Source organism: Battus philenor, unplaced genomic scaffold (assembly GCF_028537555.1).
Source record: "Battus philenor isolate CCGP_79_NKW_IND1 unplaced genomic scaffold, ilBatPhil1.0.hap1 SCAF_14, whole genome shotgun sequence".
NCBI classification, from domain to species: domain Eukaryota; kingdom Metazoa; phylum Arthropoda; class Insecta; order Lepidoptera; family Papilionidae; genus Battus; species Battus philenor.
The window spans coordinates 3,453,438-3,472,277 of record NW_027181676.1 but is presented as its reverse complement, the minus strand read 5'-3'; the positions used below and the strand labels follow the sequence as shown (position 1 = coordinate 3,472,277).

Sequence of the window (18,840 nt, the reverse complement as noted above, 5' to 3'; positions counted from 1 at the left end):
AGTTAAGCGGGAAGTTGCTGAATTTGAACGCAAGACGCGGCCATCGTAGCGACCTTTAGGAAGGCTCATGCATTGTAGTGGGCGTCTACCAGCTTAGAAGAAGAAAAAGAATTTTCTAGTTGTGAAAAGCTGGAGGTATAATAGCGAAATCGCCGAATAACTTAGTAAGGAATTTAGACTTGTCAATAACGAATATCGGCTCATTTATGGAATAGTTTCAACAACCCAAATAACATTGATACGATCATTTGCAATTTGTTTAGGTAGGGACAGAAGTCTGGTAGGTGAAGGTGAATGCCAAGACATTGTAAAATATCTTTTTACACCTGCTAAGCTAGCACCCTCGGGCATCGTACCGACACAGGCACGATGGATCCACATGAGCACGGAGAATCATTGGAATGCTATAAAATTAAGTCTTCTATGTTAAAAAAAAATGCCAGCTAACTACGAAAAAACAGCTGTCTTTTTTTAAAGAAAAGAAAGAAGTAAACAACACTACAAAGACAAATTTTTATTGGAATTCGTAATCTGTACGATTCAATATTAAACACACTAGAGGTCTAACTAACACCTTGACTCCCCTTATAAACGACTTCATGTATATTTGTTAAGGTAAGGACGCGCTATAACCCGCCGAGCTTGACAATGGAATGGCCCTTCTAGTAATTTGTGTGACAACAAACAAATCTTTTACCGTAATTCTAAGCGAGCTCAGAACTTTAACGTATTTGAGATGAAAACTCATAGAAACTCAAATACTGGCTCTATATATACATACATGTCTTTTGTTTACCAAAAGTTTTATTAAGAGATATTACAAGATTACATATAAAAATTATTTTAATCGCTTTCGAAACATTTGTAATGAGACTTGACAAGCCATCTGGACCCTCTCTGCTCAAAACAAGGAAAAGTGGGGGGAGATGAAACAGACTTACAATAAATCTATTTAAAATATTTAAAAAAAAACTTAACTTTTAATTTTTTGTGACTGACTTAAAAGCATTAAGTCCGCCATTACACAAATTAAAAAAATTGTAAAAAAATAAACAAAAATACTTTAAATCGCGGAAGCAACACGCGACTCGATGCTCGATGCTGATCGCTTGCGGCCCGTTAAACACGTTTATGTGGCTCACCAAGCATTTAAAAAATTGAATTTATTTTATCGACTTTTTCTCATAAAAATATTATTATAAAATTATTTAAGATTAAATGGAAGTACATGCTAAACCGAAACAATAAGTTAATGAAAACCACTGATCGAAACTAATATGATACACGATTAGAAAGCTGCGTGCGTATTACATATATATATATACGCTTATATCGAAAAAACTGGTACAAATTATTTACCAATTGAAGTATTTGTTGCATCTTGGTTATGTTCCAAATAAACACGACGCAAATTGAAACGACGCAAAGTGAATTAAGTTTGTCTACAGTAAACTATGTAACGACTCGAACCCAAAAACAACGCAACCACGAAAATCTAACGACGCACAGTGAAAATTAGTACTAATTAGGCACCGACGCAACTTCAAAAAAAACGAAAATCGAAACAACGCAAAACGAGATATTAGTGTATTCGTTTTTCTGTTCTTACATTTTTTATTTTTATTTTGCAATAAAATTTATATATATTCATATTTAAATGTTTATTAAAAATTGTTACAATATTTGAGCGAACCAAAAAATGCTGAAATTTAAATTGGCTTGTTGATTAAAAAGGTTCCTCGACCCTTACTTAAAACTTTACAATTATATTAGTTACGTAAAAATGAATCTATTAACGGCGGCATTTCTATTTACAATAACTACTAATATTAACTAATAATAATAGACATTTAAGATTATAGTTACACCAACTTTAGTAAAAACTCTGCTAAAAAATAGTCATAAATATAAACCATCAATCATAACTAAACTGAACGATTTAAAATAAAAGATCCATGTCGTGTGATGGTAGATTTTCAGGTGCGACATTTAAAAAAGCATATTTCTGATCTGCACGGCCTTTGTGATTTTTTTTTCTCGAGAATCGAACTCACGGCGTGGTATCTCGAACCGTCTAACTTGTAACTTAAGTAATGTTCCATTGGAGTAAGTATAGTATACCATCTACCCTAATTGCTACAATCTTGTTACAAAATATGGCGAACATTTACAAAACAAAAATTGTAAGAAATTCATGAAGCGAAGTAAATTAAGACATTAATAAAGTAAAATGAAAAGAATTACTTCCGCGAACTTTTTTATTAAACGGTAATACGATTTTGGCTCTTTGTTACCGGTTGCTTTCTTTTTGATTAGTTTCCTTTTTATTTTTAAATTTGGAAAACAACTTGGTTATTTACTCATTGTTTATATTGCGCTTTGTTAAGTTTACCGTTCACATTTTTGGCCAGTTACAGTGTACAATCTTATTTTAATTAATTTTTTTTCACTACACTATATTTGGCACTAATCGATGTAACATAACTCCTGAAGATGCCCCGTGGAAGGGTGAAACACGTGTTGAGTGATTTGAAGGTGGCAGTTGTGTGATTCGCATTGTTTGCCGCGTACGCATTTATCAACGGGCTGGCGGGCGGTGTACTACCTAATATACCTATTTTCATTTAAAAAAAAAAACTGGAATCAAATTGAGCTTCTCTAGAATGTCAAACCGACAAGGAGTGTCCCAAATGTTTTTTTTTGGTGTTCAATTTCACACATAGTCTTTTCTACTATTATATATACGGCTGGCCTATTCCTTGCAATAAACGTCTATCGGCTGAAAAGAACAAGATAAAATTGTCATCATTGTCATTGTCAAAATTTATTGTCACTTAGTAAACTCGTTTATACTGTAGTGGAGACATTTCACTAGTTTCTGTTTGATAAAACTTTCAAATTTAAAGGCACATACGAAACTTCCTCAACCCCGATTTTAGATGGAATTTTATAAAAAATTTTTCTAACTGACCTTTACTCGGCAAAAGCAAAGCTTTATGGTTGTAGAGATATCGTTATTGATAAATATATATATATATATTAGAGTAACAGGAAAAACGCTAAGACAACACTTTATTTCTAATTTCATGTGGTACCAGTTGCTTACTATGATGATTTATGTCGTCGTTTCAGCCCATAGATGCCCACTGCAAGGCTTAGGTCTCCTCATTTATGGGAGGCATACCATAATCGCCATACTTGGCGGGCGGGTTGGCGATCGCAGTGTGGTATTATGGTACGCAGGGACGTGCCTGCTCATCCACTGGAACTTCTTTTGTGAGCATTGGCAATCCTTTATAATTAATTCATGTGAATTATATAGGATTGTTTCCCGGGAATTGAACCCGTGACCTACAATTGCAGTACCTTAACCACTAGGCTACCACTACTCTTCATTTAGAGACGTCTTATTGATAATAAGTTAGGATTAACAAGAGAACAATCGTGTTGTATTCTTTAAGAATATAATGCAAAAATAAGGATTTTATATTAGGTATTTATATCAATATACGCTATATTTAACACTTAATTACTTGAGCACAGTGCCCCAGGTGAGCCGCAGCTTAATGTAGCATAACCTTGTGCTACGTGGAGCTGAAATTTAATTTTATCCAAGGATATAGTCATATTATTTCAATAAACGTAAATGATTTTTAATGTCAATTTATTTTTGAACTCTGTAATAAAAATATTTTAAAAAAAAAACCTCGTCGACTTTGTTTTAGCCTATAAACGTCCATTGCAAGACATAGGCCTCCTTCAAAAATAGGGCGATATACAATGAACGCCATGCTTAGCAGGCAGGTGAAAGATCACAGTGTAATAAGCTGCTGCCCATCTTCTGGAAACTTGTTTGTGTACCACTGCTCAATCCTAAATAATAAATGCACAAAGTGTGAATTGCATCCTGGGAATAGAACCCACGACCTACGATCGCTAATCTCAATACCGTTGTGCTACCACTGTTTAATTTTTTTTCTCATAAATCAACATCTGTTATGTATAATCGTAAATTAAGTTTTGTTGTGGCTTACCTAAATATAAATTAATAAATAAACGTGTGTTAATGCACCATATTAGTATAGTAAATCGTACACTGCTTTCAAAACTCTTAGAAACAGCACATTCGTAAAGATCATTTCCAAACTGTGCTACTTATTGAAAATTTTTTTAATAATGTTATAGTGTAAAAGCTCTTCAGTTCTCATTAATAAGCTTACAGTCCTTCTACGAGCCATTGATAGGAATGGGGAGGTCCGTAGACGAAATAAAGTAACCACCATGGCCCAGTGGATTCATAATAAGCAGGCCATATAGCGTGTAGAACAGATGGCTGCTGGAATCCTAAAGTTCTGGTGGAAGCCTACTGACCTTCTAGTGCTTTATAGGACGAAGACAACATTATAAATTCATCGATTTTTTTTGTTCTGGTGCCCAAATGGTATTCGCACATTCCACGGGTGCGAGTGGGCAGTACGCTGAGGGTTTAGCCTAACATCTGTTCTAAGGTAGCAAAGCCTGAAGGCTGCTTAGGAAGCCACGACTCGGGCCGCTACGTATGATTTCACCGGAATGAAAAACCATCGAGCTCTTAGATCGTTTCGATTAATACTCCATAAAGTATAGGATACCCTTGAGTCCAATCACGCAAGAGTACCTCGACGTGAGCGGTCACTAGTCTTTAATAACTGTTTAGTATATTTAGTCTTTAGGGCGCCCTGGACTCTGAATGCCTGCACTTCGCTTCTCAGTCCGTTTTATTGCAAATTTATAAGAGAGGCATATGTCCCGTAGTGAAAGTCTTACTAAAGAAATGATGATGATAAATTGTGAACACATACAGTTTTACATGTCTACCGTCATTTATTTAGACTATGTGTTTTTAATTGACTTTTTTTGCGAAATTCTTGCACCCTTATGTTTGAAATAAACATAAGTAAGAAAAGGACCAATATTTAGCTACTTCCGCACATGCAGTGGTAGTCGTGCAACAAAGTGCACCGCCCGCCAGCCCGCTGATAAATGCGCATGCGACAAACAATGCGAATTACACAGCTGCCACCGTTAAATCACTCAACACGTGCTTCACTCCTCCACGGAGCATCTTCAGGAGTCATGTTACACCGATTAGTGCCAAACACAGAGTGACGCACTCTATGTTTGAAATAAACATTGTTTTTTACAATATTTTTGTGTGTTTATAATGAAAACCAGTAAATATTTTTTATATGAAATAATGAACATGATTAGGGAGTACATAAAACTTTTTGCTGACAAATTAAGTATACATTCACCCCCTTAAAGCTGTTCCACCTATAACTAACCATTCTGTATATCACTTATCAATATTTCCTTTATATTATTTCTTGTTCACGTTATATTGATCCATATTAAAGCTAGTTTCTTGCCACATTAACACGAATGTAATACCTTACTTAATATTTACGGATATAGATTATATACACCTGAAAAAGAGTTTTCAACTAGTATTAGAGATATTTTTTCATATATGTAATTGAGCAGTAAATGGTGTTGTAAAATACGTTATATAAATTATGTTGTACAATTACGTATATTTATGTATTAACTCTACCTCTTTGGATATAAATGAATATTCTATTTATTTTTTTATTAAAATTTGCTTTTTTAGCGGAACGTCTGTATTTTTTCTGTACAAAACATCTCCCTATTCTCTGTTGTCTATGTGAAATCTTTAAGTTCGTGATGGATGTGTAATTAAACACATTTATAACATTAAACATTTACTTATATTTTAACATTTATTTACTCAGCCATATCCCACAAATATTTAATTACGTTTCTGTATTTCTAAACCATTTTAAACATCTCCTAATGGAAATACGTGCCTACGCATGAAATATTTTAAATAAATATTCATTTTGGTAAAATATATATCTTAGACTAAGGAATTTTAAATGCCCATTTGTACCAGTAGGCTTGCACTAGCGTTTTCCGGCTTAACAAGGTTTTAGCGAATCGTACGTGATTTCGCTAAATGTCTGTGTCAGCAACCGAAAATCATATATCAATTTGCTTTTTATTTTGCTTCGACATTTTTGACGTGTTCTTTTAGATTCTTTTCTATTTAAATATATCAAAAAGGTTTTAATGCAAACTATCTTGACTGTGTGGCTACAAGGACGTCTTACGCTTTACATGCCGCTCGATGGACTCCACACCAAAACCTTCAGGCCCCAACGGTGAGTAGCAGCGTTGTTCCATTTGGCCTATGAAGAAGCCTTGAAACATATTTGAACACTTCCCGTCTCCATTGTATTTCAAAAACGCTCGATAACACGGAAGAGCGAAAAAACGGTCCTTAACATCACTTAAATGTCTCGAGTGCGATCCAAGCTCACTTTCGGATTTTCGAAGGTAAACCATAGGAGACGAAGGTGAAAAAGTACTCTTAGAAATATTCCATAACAATTCACATATTATAACTTTGTACTTGTCTTTTAATTTTCGAGGACATCTTTTAATCAATGTAAAATAATGACATCTGAATTGATTTTCTTCAAATATAATTTGTGGGGTTACCAATGTTTAAAAAACAGATTTCGGTTAAGTAAGAAAAGAACCAATACGGGACTCCACGGGGCATCTTCAGGAGGTATTTTACACCAATTAGTGCCAAACACGTGTTGAGTGATTTGACGATGGCAGTTGTGTAATTCGCATTGGTTGCCGCATACGCATTTATCAGCGGGCTGGCGGGCGGTGCACTTTGTTGCACAACTACCACTGCATGTGCGGAAGTGGCTAAATAATAGTCCTTTTCTTACTTAGGGATGGACAGAATGAATGAACAGATTGAAAGAACAGATTTCGGTAGTTTAAGAGTCGCTAAGAAAGGTTATTTAACTGAACAAGCTTACACTGCTGCCTATGTGGTATTTACAGGGCATAAACGGCTCCCTGGGAAGTCTCGGCTTGGAGGATCGGTTTATAACCGATATATATGAAAGACAGCCCCATATCTAGACACTACACTTAACTGCGACCCGGTTTGGCCCCAAATACCGCGTGCCTTACTTAACTTTAACTGCCATGCATCATAGTGTAGTATATTTTATTTGTAAAACTCTTGGCCCGATATATACGTTTCCTTTACATTGTCGTCTTGGCGTTTCACTAAATTGAAGCGCGAAACACTATAAATTTGATTTAAATTTTAATATTTACATAAATATATATTTTAACTATTAAGAAAAAAATTAAAGTGTTTATTGACATTTTACAACGTACTTCACAGTGCGTCACACCGTATCTTCAGTTTTTAATTTTTTTAATGGCCCTAATTATTTAAGAGCCTCTTTCACCCCTATTCTATTTGGGACAGGGACTTTATTTAGCAATATTTTTTTTACAAAGTTACTATTTTATTTTTGTTCTCCTTTCTCATTCTTCACATTCTATTGAAACATTTTCTCTTTCTTTCATTTACAATCCTTACACGAATCGCCTCTCCTCCTCTGCCACATTCTTTTGTTTTTAAATTTTATTTTTTAATTAACTTTTTTTCTCCTAATCTAATCTTTATTTTTGTTTAAAATCTCCTTGACTATTTTCCTGCAATAATCTAGGAATTTGCGGCAGCGTTCTTTATCTGACACTAGGGAAGCGATGATGCCACTTTCCGCTGCTTCGACTATTGTGACACCGTGGTTCGGACATTATTGAACCAGACCCGTCTGTTGCTGACCCTTCGTAGTCGTCGTATATTCACTTACCTGACTATGAGACTCAAAAACTAATGAATCCGATTTGTGTATACAGCAAATAGGAGAGTGGACACCAAGTTGCATCAATATGGATGTGATGATTCTATACAGTCAATATGTTCTTTAATACAAATAAAATTGAAATAAAACTTAAATTTTTTATAATAAATTGAAAAAAGTAGTTACATGCTAAAACTGCGCTTCCCAGCTTAGTTCTCTAGCGGGCTAATCTCACGCCACGTACATTCTAGTTCAATATAATAAAGTTTAATAAAAGGTTAAAGCACAAACCGGGCTTAAAACGTATTATCCGGACTTTATTAAAATGGTAAAACACTGGAAAAATTATTTATTCGATAATTAATCACTATATATAGCATGTATGCACTTTGAACAATACTCTCGTGGACTTTACATTAATATTCTTCTATATATTTCATATACATTTACATATAACTTTCTCATATATCTTATATTATTTATACTTAACAATAGCTCGTTATAAAAGTTAAAGTTGAAGGTAGCACAGGACCGTTCATCGTGGCGATCTTTAAGAGAGACCTAGGCTTTGGAGTGTACATCTATCAGTTGATATAATGATGATGATAATAAATGGCCCTTTTTTCTTAGTATTCTTGGGTTCCGCGTATCTCCTGGTAAGTCAATCCTGTCAAGCTTACCTAAGTTGACTACTGATGACAATAATTAGTATAATAAATTTATAAAAGGCAGTTTTATTTTTCTTAAATGACAACACTACTCGACCCCGTCACTCTTTTGTGACAACTTCCGGTAAAGGGATTAAGAGTGGTGGGGTTGAAACAGCGTTTCGATTACAGAGTCGGGAGCTCGGTCACTCGTTCGATAACCATCGAAGTGATAAGTTGTCTTATGGAAACTATGCTAGTTGACCTACAAGAGTATTAAAAGTTCAATAAAAGTATTTACTGTGCGGTGAATTGGAGTTTTTCTGATATTAAATAATATATTATAATAATAAATTACATCTTCATTAGTTAAAGAAAAAATTTAAATATAATTAAACCAAGTTGATTCTAAATAAGCTAGCTTAAATTAGCTGAAGCAATAACCACGAGCAATATCGAAACCGGATGACTGCACATTGATAGTGTCATACAACGGAGGAGTCATTGTTCGACCTTTTTCACTATCAACTTTCCCGCTATCTCTTAATTATTTGTTTCGTATGTGTTGTTACACATATATACACATGTATATATATATACATATATACATATATATATATACATATATATATATATATAAATATATATATATATCTATATATATATATGTATCTATATATGTATGTATATATATGTATGTATATATATGTATGTAACATAAGTCTGTATTTCTCGTGACATTACATCAACTTGACGGTTAAACACTAAGAAAACAAAGTGGGACAAATAGGTATGTTTATAAAATTATAAGTAATAAGTTAATAAAAACTTGAAAAATTTGATATTCAATCCAGATACATAACAATATCCAGATACAACTAAGTTTAAAATAAGTAATTTCATATTATAACTACTCCGCTGATGAGTTAGTCAAACATTGCATCAAAGTAATAAGCAATTAAAGTTGATACAAATTTATCATTAATTAATTAAGTTTAAGTTAGACAACTTGAAATTACATATTTTGCAATTATAATAAAAATATAAATTGGTAAATACCTATGAAAATATCCTATCAATCATAAAAATTAGAATTTCTATATTTCCATTAAAATAGGGCAATTTTTTTTTAATAATCTGAGATTGTAAAGAGCTTTACAATTGTCGCCACTTAAGAGGGGATAATCTTTATAAAAAATTCTGTAACACGCCGATTTAATTCCACATTTAATACATTTTACATTGTGGATTAATATGTTCTTACATTATGAACAATAGTGGTAACATAGCGGCAGAGGACTGAGACTTGTAAGCGAGGGTCGCAGATTCGATTCCCAGGGTACATTCTTATAAATAATTCACACTTTGTGCATTAATTATATAGGATTGTCACTGCTCACAAACAAGTTTCCAGGTGAGCGACAGCAGGGTCCGTTGCGATCGCCAGCGTGGCGTTTATGGCGCATCCACTTCATTGCACGACTACTGCTGCATAGGGGAAGTAGCTATATATTAGTCCCTTTTTTAGTTAGGGTGGACTTCCGCAAGGTAACGCCTGAATCTATTAGATATTCTTACTATCCATCCATCATCGTCATCACCTCGGGCTTGGAACGTCTCTGCTAGGCATAGCACCCCATAGATTTTCAATGGTACCGGCTGAAACTGATAGGGTATTATCTATAACAATTTTTTCTAGGAGAGCTATTTGATACTACTTCATAGCAAATTGTATTGTTCAGGGATACTTCTCTTTTTATATAGTTGTAAATAAATAGGTCAACGAATAGGCGTAAATCAATAGGCTTTTGTCTTTCATCTCACCTGATGGAAAGTGTAGATAAAGACGAAGGTTGCACTCCCATCCAAAAAAAAACCTGTTCATTCTACTCTTAAAGGCTCCAGAATTCAACTCATTAGAAAAAATAAACCCAAGAAGGTCGTTCCAAATCTTGGTGACTCTCACCAAAAACGAGCTGTCAAACCGTTTAGTTCGACTTTTGGGTATGTCAACAACGTATGGATGAAACTTTTGCCTGCGCCTAGTAGTCCGATAAATGAATGAAATGGCTCAATCAATTAGAAAAGAGCCTTCGAGCACTCTCCAAAGTGTATCCTATAAAAAAACCGATAAGCTGGAAACTCGACTACGATGCCCAAGGGTATCAATTTACTCAAAGGAAAACGATAATAATTTCATGCAATAAGAAAAGAAACGCAAGTATATTTACAAATAACCAACTTTTTTATTACAATTAACATGCTTATTATATTTCATTTATTATTACATTACTATACATAATAGTACCAATTAATTAGACATTGAAACATTAAATTTAAATGTTAATCTAACTGATTTAGCGACTTAAAAACTATACGACAAAAAAATATATACACTAAATTATCACATTTCGTTCCAATTAAACGCAAATTTTATTTACTTCCGAAAATCCCATACAATTTTTTTAAGAAGGTAAAAAAGTTTAAATATGAGTCAATTAATTGGCAAAGTTTCATGTAACCAGTTTCTCTTCCCTTCATTAAACTCTGCCGCGGTGTGGTCAGTTCCTTCGAGTACCCACTTTGTCGTCAAGAGACCCTCAACGCCCACCGGCCCTGTAAAACCATCGCAATAAATTCTGGTTCAATTACATTATAAAATATCCATGAATTATTTTTAAATTTCAGCCAAAGAGAGCACCTGTAAAGTTTCTGGTTAGCTCTGTTCAGCAAATAAATATTCCCAGCTGGTGGTAAATTACGAAATGATTATAACCTTTTTACAACATTAAAAAAATAAGTACACAAAATTGCATGTATGAGCATTTTGTAGACATTAATTAAAAGAAAACTCTTTTAATAAAACCACTTAACAATAAAGTCTAGTTTACTGTATCTTCGAATTTACCGCAAATAATTTGTACCGTTTCCCATCTTAAGATCTTAGAAACTTTAAATAAAAATAAATCTGTGTATGTATGTTTGTCTGTACTCGATATTCAAAATCTATACATACAAATGCCGTGAAATTTTAATAAATTATCAAGTATATCACTTGGAAAGTTCTTGAAAAGTTTTTTATGACTTTATGTGTAAGATATCAAAACTTTTAATTAAAATGTTTAATTATATGCACAGCACAGGATCGCTTGAACGGATACCTAGCTAGTTGACTATAAATGTGACTTAGGCATTCTGTATGAACAGTAAATATTATGTAAGAACATTGAATATATCATCCGATACATTCAAGGATAAAAATATACATTAATTGTAAGTAATTATTTATATAAAATATTTATTATAATTTATTCAATTTAGTATGAAGATTACTTTGTTGAACGCAACATCTATGTTTTTTCCAAGCAACGTCAGTATAACTGAATTATCACATTAGTCTTAGGACTTCCTGATGGACGTAAGAATCTCCCTCGAAGATTTCCATAAGGAAAAGTTGGAAGATGTCTGTATCCAGCTTCATCTGATAACCTTAAAGAGATCGTCTGTTTTCCATATGAGTAGCTGTCTAGAGCAAAGCTTTCCAGTTGATGGTTACTCAAGAAATACATAGAAGTTTAAAATACATATGCTAATGAGAGAAATCGATTTTTTTTTTCTACTGACACAGTACTTCGAATTTCAAAAATCGAAATATTTACGACTAACGTGTTTATTTAGCTATTGTTATAATGCCTTACCATCCTTCCGCCATTTCGATCTTTTATAATAAAAAAGAGTAAAAAAATTACAATAATTTGTTATCAAACCTCTTGCGTGAATCCTTGCTGTTGAGATACCAACTTCAGCACCAAGTCCAAATCTAAATCCGTCAGCGAAACGGGATGATACGTTATGAAATACGCAAGCACTATCCACGATGCCGAGGAATTTCTTTGCGGTTACATCTGTAAAATTGTTATAAATGAAATTTCCACTTTTTTATTATAATGCAACTGTCACAATAAAACTTACAAATTTAATTTATAAACTAAATTAAGTTTTTCGTTGTTTTTTTGTTGTCATCGACTATCTGTTTTTATTACAGAATAAAGGTCATTGATACTACTACATAGTGTTAAACGTAAGTTATAATAATTATTAAAATCATACCTCGTACCCACAAATAACTACAATTTTTTTATTTGTATACTCGCATATCGACTCCTGAATCACTAATCCTATAAATAGCAAGTTTAATTTTTCATTTTCTATTTACACTTGTAAATATTTATATCTTTATCTTTTTTATAAAATATATATAAGTAGATATGTAGGTAGATTGACGCTTTTGGATTTAATTTTCCTGTTAATTTACCTCTTAATCTAATCTTATCATGTATTTTGTTGTAAGACGGCCGTATAGGTTATTATAATGAGAATACTTGAACAATCTTTTCTAAAGTAACCGTGTATTTTATTACTTTGCTATTTTATAAGAAATTTAAAGTATACGTCATTATCATCATCATCACCATTTCAACCGTAGACCGTTCAGATCTAGACATAGACCTCCCCCACTAATTTCCAACATGACCGGCTGGAAACGGTCTGTATCCAGAGCCTTCCAACCTTAATAATTGGAACGGGAATCATAGCAAACAAATAAAAAAAATATTATAATATTTATAAAATCTTACCATTTTCGGTTACAATGACGTCGGTGTGTGAACTTCCAAATTTATGTATATGCTCCACGGCTTCACTCATATCCTTGACCAGTTCAACGCAACATTCCAGAGCGCCGTATTCATGTCGCATAGTTAGTGCGGGCGGTGGCCCAAATGTCAAGTGACCCGCAAGTTTAGGACCCGCGTGTATCTTTACGCCTTCCTTTTTCAACATATTACAGATGTCAGTGAACAAAGTACTAGATAGATGATCCTCATGGACGAGTAATGTTTCCATCGCGTTACAGGCGGCAGGGTAATCACATTTTGCATCCCTTACTATCTTCAGAGCCTTATGTGGATCTGCATCTTTATCTATATAAACGTGACAAATACCTTCAGCATGTCCGAGGACAGGTATATGTTGGGATTGCTTTTGAATACTTCTAACGAGATCAGATGATCCACGAGGAATGATTAGATCGATGTGTTTTTCCATAGCCAATAAGTCGCTGATTTCTTCCCGAGTTGATACAAGAGATATAGCGTCATCAGCACCTACAGTTTGAAGCGACTCTTTTACAAGAGCCATAAGAGCTTTATTTGAATGGGCTGCTTCTTTTCCACCTTTAAGAAGTAAACCGTTTGCCGATGCCATAGCTAGTGCAGCTACTTGGGGCAATGAATCTGGTCTTGATTCAAAAATAACTAACAGAACTCCTATCGGCACAGTCACTTGTCTAAGTATCAAATTTTCCGCTAATTTTGTTTTACGTAAAACTCTTCCAACATTTTCATAGCTAGAGTCAGCTATTTGTTTTAAACCGATAGATAGAGTCTTCAGTTTCCCTTGACTTAAGGATAGCCTATCTAGCAATGGTTTTGCGAGACCACTTTTGGTTGCTTCTTCTAAATCTTTGGAATTAGCTTGGAGTATTTCATCTTGTTTGCTTAGTAACAGGTCAGACAACGAGTGTATTGCTGAAGCTCTTTCGGATGGAGTTAACTGCTGTAGGACTCGACTTCCAGTACGTGCTGTAAATTGAAATTGTATATACAAATCATTTCCCCAAATTTTAGATAAAAAAATTTTTATCTCAAAGAAACAGGAAGTTAATTAAGATTGTTTACCGTTTTCGGCCAGGACATCTACAGAAGTAGTCGAATTAGTTGCATAATCAGTGAAAAATGTGCCTACTTTGCGACCACTGATGATTGTTTTAATGGCTTTCTCTTGCATACCATTACATATGACGACACTTACGCCTCGTGCCATTGCCCAAGTCGCCGCATTGACTTTTGAGTCCATACCTCCGGTTCCAACCTAAAATACCAGTCATTATTATATCCAAAACTTACTTTGCCACCAGACTGTACTCCCAGAATTTATTGGTATGTCAAAAAAGTAATTAAATGTTTTTAATGTTTCAATTTTAATGATTCAATCGATAATGTATTAATTTTTTATCGATACATAATAACCGAAGCAGCTACGCATCAACAATATTAACTTGCAACACACAAATGTCAAACGCACGAAATTCAAACTGTCGAACGCGCGACGTTCATAGCGAACTGTCAAACGAGCGGAGTTCAAAACGAACTGTGAAACGCGCGAAGTTCATTGCCAACAATCAAATGCGCAATCATTTTATTTCATGTACATTTAAAATTATTAATAAAATCTGCAAAAACTTTCGAAAATAATAGAGTGATCAATAGAAAGACGATTAATTTTTTTTAAATATAGGTTAATCGAATGAGTTCAGTAAAATATTTTAATATTATAGGCGTAAAATATATTTATGATTACCTTAGATTTTTGCCCGAACTGTACTTGATCTTTGTCTTTTGATGTGTAAGTATGCATCATACGTGCACCGTCTTCCCAGGGTGGCTTATTGTAAATTCCATCAACGTCGGACATCATTATTAATAAATCCGACTGCACTTCAGCTGCGAGTAACGCAGAGAGACTATCGTTGTCCTTTATTCCAATGCCCTAAAACAAGGTTTTTCGACATACTTTATTAACATTATTAAAGAAACACAATAAAACATAGATTAAAAATACAAATACACACCAAATTATTGGCTAAATAGTAATTATTCTAGAAATATCCTAGGGCCGTCATTTCAGCTCATAGACGCTCACTGCAAGAATAAAGTCTCTCCCAAAAGATATCTATGAGAGGAAATACCATAATCGCCACATTTGGCAGGCGAGGTGGCGATAGCAGTGTAGTATTATGGTACGCAGAGGACGCTGCTACCCGTCCTTAAAACTTCATTTCTAAGCTGTGGTTATTCTATAAAAAATATTTTTATTGTAACATCGAATCCGTGACCTGCGATCTCAAATCTAAAACCTCTATCGCTGGGCTACCTAAGCTCACCACCGTGTAAACGCTTCCTTAGCTTGTTAAGAAATATGTAAATTAAGGGGAAAATTGTGCATTCTCTGGTATTAACTTTATCCTACCAATATTACGCAATATAAATAACGAAAGCATAATTAATTTCATACTTAATACATACATTCATACGTTGATATGTATTCACATACATACATACATTGATTCATACAACAATTTGTAATATAGATTCACTGTTGATATTTTTATCATCTTCATATAGTTACACTATCACCAGACAATTGTCAAATATTTATTCTACAATCTCTACCGTCTAAATTGTTATTTGAACAACATATAAATAAAACTACTTCACATTACTTATTATCTCAAGGAAGCTGTATCTATTTACTTTCAGCGCTGAATGAAATCACACGATAACGTACCTTTTTTCCGGTTCCCGGTACCACGGTGTCGTCGTGGATGTACATAGGCGGGCTTACGGCGTCGTTAGTATTTATTATAGGAACTATGTTCAGAGATATTAGTTCAGAAAGAGTGCAGAACAGATTTTTCCTCGTTTCTTCATTGTAAAAATCGGGTTTCGTCACCAATACCTGAAATTTGAGAACATTTATTTAAATAGATGTATATACATGTAGCTGTCGAACTGATGATTTGATATTGAGGTACTTGTACTGGAATTACTTCTAAAATCGACCAAATATTAAAATAATCTTATATTTTAAATATCTTCACATAATGTTAGCTATAGATCACGGAAATAGATACAAGTCGACATGATTGCGCTGTAAAATCTGGGCACCTGATTATTAAAATGTAGAGATGAAAAAAGAGAACTTTTTAAATTAGGTATTGCATAACAACACTAAAACTAATAATATGTATCTAATAGATTCAGGCGTTACTTTGCAGAAGTCCATCCTAAGTAAGAAATGGACTAATATATAGCTACTTCCGCTATGCAGCAGCAGTCGTGCAATGAAGTGTACCGCCCGCTGATAAATGCGCGTGCGGCAAACAATGCGAAACACAACTACCACCTTTAATTCACTCGACACGTGTTTCACCCCTCTACGGGGCATCCTCAGGAGTAATGTTACACCGATCAGTGCCAAACACCGAGTATATGTTTTGACTTTGAAATTACGGAGCTTCTATCATAATCATCATCATCATCTTTTTAGCCGTAGGACATCCATTACTGAACATAGGCCTTCCACGTAGATCTCCAATAGGACCAGAAGAAAGCAGCCAGTATTTCGCGTCTTCTGACGTCTTTCGCTGCGCTTGTCGATCTGTGGTCTACTCCATAGCCCCAGCGGACATCTGTTCCAGGCACCATGTGACCTATCCACTGCCATTTCAACTTGCTTATCCGCCGAGCTATATTGGTTCCATTCGTTCGTCTACAGGTCTTTCATTCATATTTCATTCTAAAATTATTTCTCTAATAATAACTAACTTAGTTATCTGTTAAAAAACACTAAAACTATATCCTTTTAATTTGATAAAACAATAAGGAAGGAAATTAATAATAAACATCCAGGGTCACAATTTTCGTGAAAACACCAATATGAATAGCCAAATAAAGATCCAATATTTTGTCTAGTATAAAATGCTTGGAATGATTTAATCTTTAACATTTTATTCTCGACTGAAGCAACCAAATACATTTCTGAACATAACAAACCTTGTACGAAACCGTTACCTTTAACGTGTGCGATGAATATTAACCATTACAAGGGTTTATTACCATTAAGTCGAAATTTAAACGTAGATTTATTGTCATGGATGTTAAGGCAAGTTTACGATGACGCATTTTGTTCCGGAATAAAACAAAACATGGTTGATCATAACACTTTTAACTGCAGGACGGATTATTTTATCATTTATTATAATTATTTTATCATAAATAAATAAAGTTTAATAATCAAATTTTGGTAATTGTAATAGTTAAATAGTCTTTGAGCATCAAAGGTAAGCTATGTTCAAAAATGAGGACGAATCGTAGACGAAGGAAAGTAACAGATTTAACTCGGCGAATAGGAAGGTTAGAGTGGCAAAAGGCAGGCATAGTATGCAGAACAAATGCCCGCTGTTACCTAAAGGGTCTGAAAGGAAATCCCTGAACCGAGCGCAGCGTTAGACGTCCACGCTCAAGGTAAACAGAGGACTTCATGAAGTTCATCGGAAAACGCTGACTGCTGATAGCTTTCTACCGCCCGTATTGTACAAAATGTATAAAATGTATTTAAAAAATGTAAAATTGAGGAATGAGGTGAGGAATGAAATCAAATGAAAGAGAAAGTCAGAAGAAATGTGGAAAAAAAGATAAAGTACGAAAGACTATAAGAAGAACGCAAGAAGAGCGCGCAAATAAAAGTAATGTGAAAACATTATTGAATAAAATAAAACGACCCTGTGGGAAGTACAGGGTAAGATTGGAGCGCCTTTAAAAAAACCGGCCGTATTAGAAATCTATGGGGAATCCTACGGCTGAAATACTGATACATCTGTTCGGAGTGAAATCTTGGAGTTTCGGTCGTAAATACATAGTTCTTAGTCACTAGATTATGACTAAAATCTTACCTGAGCTATTTTAACGTTGTACTGTGAGAACATTGCATCGTACATAGACATGAGCTCTGACTGACCCACTGCAGCAGCGGCGCGGGGATCCAAAATGCTTCCTGCATCCTGTACATTTTAATTATTTATTTACAAGCCAAGTCCTCAATTTATACACTTATATTCTACAAGCAATGATTATACATCTTTTATTATCATTTATATTCACAAGCGACTGTTGTCCGCTCGCATCTCGATTTAAATTAATGTCTCTTGAACCCCTACGGGGGTACCTAAATCCGTACTTAGCTGACCTTTACTTAACAAAATAAATATCTAAACCAAGTTTTAAGTATGTAAGCTTTAAGGTTCCAGAGATATCGTGATGAGTAGGCATAGGTTAAAAACTTTTAAATTTATATATTAATATAAGAGATATAGATATACGGACACAAAGCCGGAGATGTTACGATTAATATATTACTATAGTAAAAATATTATTACAACAACCCTACAGCACAATGTCTTTAAAGATTACAAAATATTCTTTTTTTAAATAACTCACTTACCTCCCTAGTGTGATCACTAGGTGATAGCGTTTCTCTCATTGAGAGAGACATGAGTAGCTCCTGTGTCAGCTTCTGTCTTCCAAAAGCCACAGCTCCGCTGGTTACCATAATACATTCTCGACCTTCGTGATGACATTCTGCTACCTGTATTATTAACATTACTACATATATATTTTGTGTCGAAATAACAGAAGAAAATTAAGATATATCGCTATCCACCTAGACATGCCCTTCTCTTATTCCAAGCCGCATATACAAAATACAATTTTTTCTTTCTGTTCATTTCGTTTCCGATGAACATTATCTATCTCTGAGTCTACAACACT

At 34.1% G+C, this 18,840-nt stretch overlaps 1 protein-coding gene across 2 annotated transcripts in view; it reads right to left on the bottom strand.

The window, feature by feature from the left end:
- Positions 1–10,616: 10,616 nt before the first annotated feature.
- Positions 10,617–18,840, bottom strand: part of P5CS (Delta[1]-pyrroline-5-carboxylate synthase) — a 41,529-nt gene continuing 33,305 nt past the window's right edge. For both annotated transcript variants that reach the window (XM_068777682.1, XM_068777683.1), the window contains exons 3-10: positions 18,515–18,658; positions 17,967–18,074; positions 15,800–15,970; positions 14,813–15,001; positions 14,131–14,323; positions 13,030–14,034; positions 12,160–12,297; positions 10,617–11,008 (exon numbers count right to left, since the gene is read on the bottom strand). In XM_068777682.1, coding sequence (XP_068633783.1) covers positions 10,887–11,008; positions 12,160–12,297; positions 13,030–14,034; positions 14,131–14,323; positions 14,813–15,001; positions 15,800–15,970; positions 17,967–18,074; positions 18,515–18,658 — 2,070 coding nt within the window. In that variant the 3' untranslated portion in view covers positions 10,617–10,886. The remainder of the gene's footprint in view (positions 11,009–12,159; positions 12,298–13,029; positions 14,035–14,130; positions 14,324–14,812; positions 15,002–15,799; positions 15,971–17,966; positions 18,075–18,514; positions 18,659–18,840) is intronic.